At 39.2% G+C, this 3,385-nt stretch overlaps 1 protein-coding gene across 1 annotated transcript; it reads right to left on the bottom strand.

Moving 5' to 3' along the window:
- Window positions 1-2,173: 2,173 nt before the first annotated feature.
- On the bottom strand, window positions 2,174-2,922 carry LOC116864058 (trinucleotide repeat-containing gene 6B protein-like). Its single transcript, XM_032851259.1, is given in 2 exon segments — window positions 2,174-2,199; window positions 2,202-2,922. Coding segments are annotated over 2 exon segments (747 nt in total).
- Between the last annotated feature and the right edge of the window lie 463 nt (window positions 2,923-3,385).

The following is a 3,385-nucleotide window of genomic DNA, read 5'->3' on the forward strand; positions in this document are numbered from 1 at the left end:
ATTTAGTCTTTGTCCCAGGTTCCTGGCATGAGACTCCTAAAATCCTTATAATTTCCTGAGTAATAGGAGTGATTTATGATTCATGAGCCTCTTTGGATTTTACCTGATAGTTTATAAAAATGAGATGCTTCATGATAGGCCCCTAAATATTTCAGAATTGGAGTAACAGTGCCTAAAAGGCTAACCATATAGTTAGAAGTTTGGGTCTTTGAGGTGGTCTTACCTATATAAATGGAAAGGGTGCTACAGATTGAGTTCAGTCATGTGGCCATTGGCCATAGTCACATAGGCCATTGAATCAGCCACACCTATGTAATAAAATACCAGCAAAAACTCTGGACACCAAATGTTAGTGGAACATCCTGGTTAGAACATGTAGGGTGACTTTCCTTGATTCCATGTAGTTTGGGACCCTCCCAGACTTCACCCTTCATCTGGCTGCTGCTGATTTATATCATTTAAAATAACGCTAATTTTAAAGTACTTTCCTCAATACTGTGAGTCATTCTAGTGAGTTACTTAACCTGAGAAGGTCATGGGAAATCTTAAATTTGTAGCTAGTTAGTCAGAAGTGTGGATAGCCTGGGGCTTTCTGAAGTGTGGTAGTACCAGAATGGGGGCAGTCTTGTTGGTGACCATGTCCTTAAACCTGTGGAGTCTGGTGTTAAACTCCAGGTGGTTAGTGTCAGAATTGAATTACAGTATACCAGTTGGTGTCAGAATTTTTTTGGCAGGGGGATGATTTTATTGTACACAGATGTAATATATAAGAAAACTATGAAACAAAGCAGTGTTAAAAAGACCTATCTGGTAATTTCTACATTCAATTTGAAGTTGTAAAATGTTGACTCTGAAAGACTGTGAAGTTAAGTATGTGTATTATAATCTTTAGACCAACTACTGCTAAAAAGTATAGAAAGATATATAGTTAAAAACACAATGGATACATCAAAGTAGAATACGAAAAGACATTTAAATAATCCAAAAATTAGATGAAAAAAAAAAAAAACCAGTGGGAATTTTTTTAAAAACCAGAAAGCAAATAGTAAAATGGTAAACTCATGGGTTAGTCTGCTCAGACTACCATAACAAAATAACACAGACTGAGTAGCTTCAACAACAGACATTTATTTTCTCATAGTATTCTTATAGGCTAGAAGTTCAGTTTGTGTGGAGATCTTTCTTCTTGCCTTTTAGATGTTTACCTCCTTGTTTTGTCTTCACATGACTTTTTTTGTACTCAAAAGAAGAGACAGAGGACAGAGAGAGATCTCTGGTGTCTCTTCCTCTTCCTTATCAGACTAAGGTCTCAACCTTATGATCTCACTTAATCTTTACTATATTCCTCTAGGCCCTATCTTCAAATGCAGTCACATTGGGGGGTTATGGCTTCATGAATTTTGGGAAGGACACAATTTGGTTCATAACAATGTAAACCCTAATGTATCATTAATTTCATTAAATGCAAAATGCTGATTCGTACGAATTAAGAGATACATGAATTAAAAATTATCAACCTATATGCTACTTATTAGAAATTCATTCCACGTATAATTATATAAGTGAGTTAAAAGTAAAAGAATGGGAAAAGATATAGCATGCAGATATTAATCAAAAGAAAGCTGGAATGGTTCTATTGATATCAAAGTTTAATTTTCAGAGCAAAGAAAATTAGCAGGGATAAAGAAGAATATTATATGAGGATAAGATGGTTAATTTATCAAGAAGATGAAAAAACCCTTAAGTGTGTTTGCAGCTAACAAAAGAACTTTGAAACATATGAAGCAAAAACTCACTAAAAAAAAAAAAAAGAAATATACAAACATATAAAGAAGACTTCAATACTCCTCTCTCAGTAATATATAGAATTAGCAGACATAAAATCAGGGAGGAGATAGAGGAATAAAACAGCACCACGTAAAAACTGGCCTTAGGTGACATTTACAGAATACTCCAGCAAGAGCAAATTGCATTTCTTTTCAAGAGCACATGGAAAAAAATTAAGAAGATCAAGGATCAGCAAACTATGGCTATTAGTCACATAAGCCAATGTGCATTGCATACATTAATAAAAAGTGTATTTATTGCAAGTTGAAAAAAAAACCAAAAAGGTCAAGTTAGTGCTGCTGCTGTTCCAAAAAAGGTCATGAGGTCAGAGTTGAAAGTTCTAAGTTCAGATTGAATCCGACCCTCCTCCAGAAGGTCACCAGGTAGTAAGGGAGCAGGGCTGCCCATCCTATGGGGATCTTCCACAGCTGGGACTCCCCACAAGCTAGAAGAGTAGTTTGGGGGCCCCCACAACGAAGCTCCAGCAAGATAGGCCCCGCTGCTGCCACCAGCGCTGCTGCTCCACTGCCCGAGCCCTGTGGACCCACCGAAAAGATTCAGAGCCGGTCCGATGGGATCTGACTGGGTCTGGCCGGTCTCCAGCGACTGCCAACCTGTGGCGGGTGCACTTGGGGTTGCTGCAGGTGTAGGGAGCTGAGCTTGTGCCAGAAAGCGGCTAACTTCGTCATCGGTGGCAAACTCAGCCAGGATGGTAGTGTTTCCCAACACACACATGTGCAGTGCGGTCTGGGCCTTGGCCGCCTCCTGTTTGGTGCTGTATCGGATCAGGGCGGTGCCCTGGGTTAGGTTCAGATGGAATGTAAGCAGTGGGCCATGTTGCATGCAGATGGTTCTCAATGTTGACCCATCAATCTGTGGAGTGAGATTGTGAAGAACCAGCCAGTAACTGGGACGGACTGAACCACCATCACTCCAGGTAGAGGCCGAGGCAAGCCGCGAGTCCTGTGTCCCCCACCCCCTGACTGATCGGGGTGCTGTGCTGCTCCAGAGAGATGACGGTTTGGGGTTGGTCATACCAGGAGGTGGGCGGGGCAGCGGTGTAGTGTTCCTTGAGGAAATATGGTTTTTCCACATCTTGTAAGAGGTGACCACCTAAGTTTGTAAATATATCACATGATGAGAATCGTTGGAGCCATTTTTGAAGCTAGTTATAATACATTTCTAACAGTGTTCTCCACTGCAACTTTACTGTATGTATCTCATGAAAAGGTGAAAAAGCAATTAAAAAAATGGTCCAAAGTCTTGAGCAGACAGATCACCAAATTAAAAATACATAGACAAATAAGCACATAGAAAGCTATCAAAATCATTAGGCACTAGGATAATCCAAATTAAAAACATGGTTATATTCTCCTACAAACCTACTATAAGGGCTAAAATAAAATAATATTGACTACACCAAATCCTAGCATGGTACAAAGTAATGGAAATTTCCTTACATTGCTGGTAGGAATGTATAACAGTACAGATAATTTAAAAAATGGTTTGGAAGCTTTTTATTAAGCTAAAAATATACTTAAATGATCTAGCAATCTCA

The sequence above is a fragment of the Lontra canadensis genome, unplaced genomic scaffold, assembly GCF_010015895.1.
Source record: "Lontra canadensis isolate GAN:19392208 unplaced genomic scaffold, GSC_riverotter_1.0 scaffold5, whole genome shotgun sequence".
NCBI lineage: Eukaryota > Metazoa > Chordata > Mammalia > Carnivora > Mustelidae > Lontra > Lontra canadensis.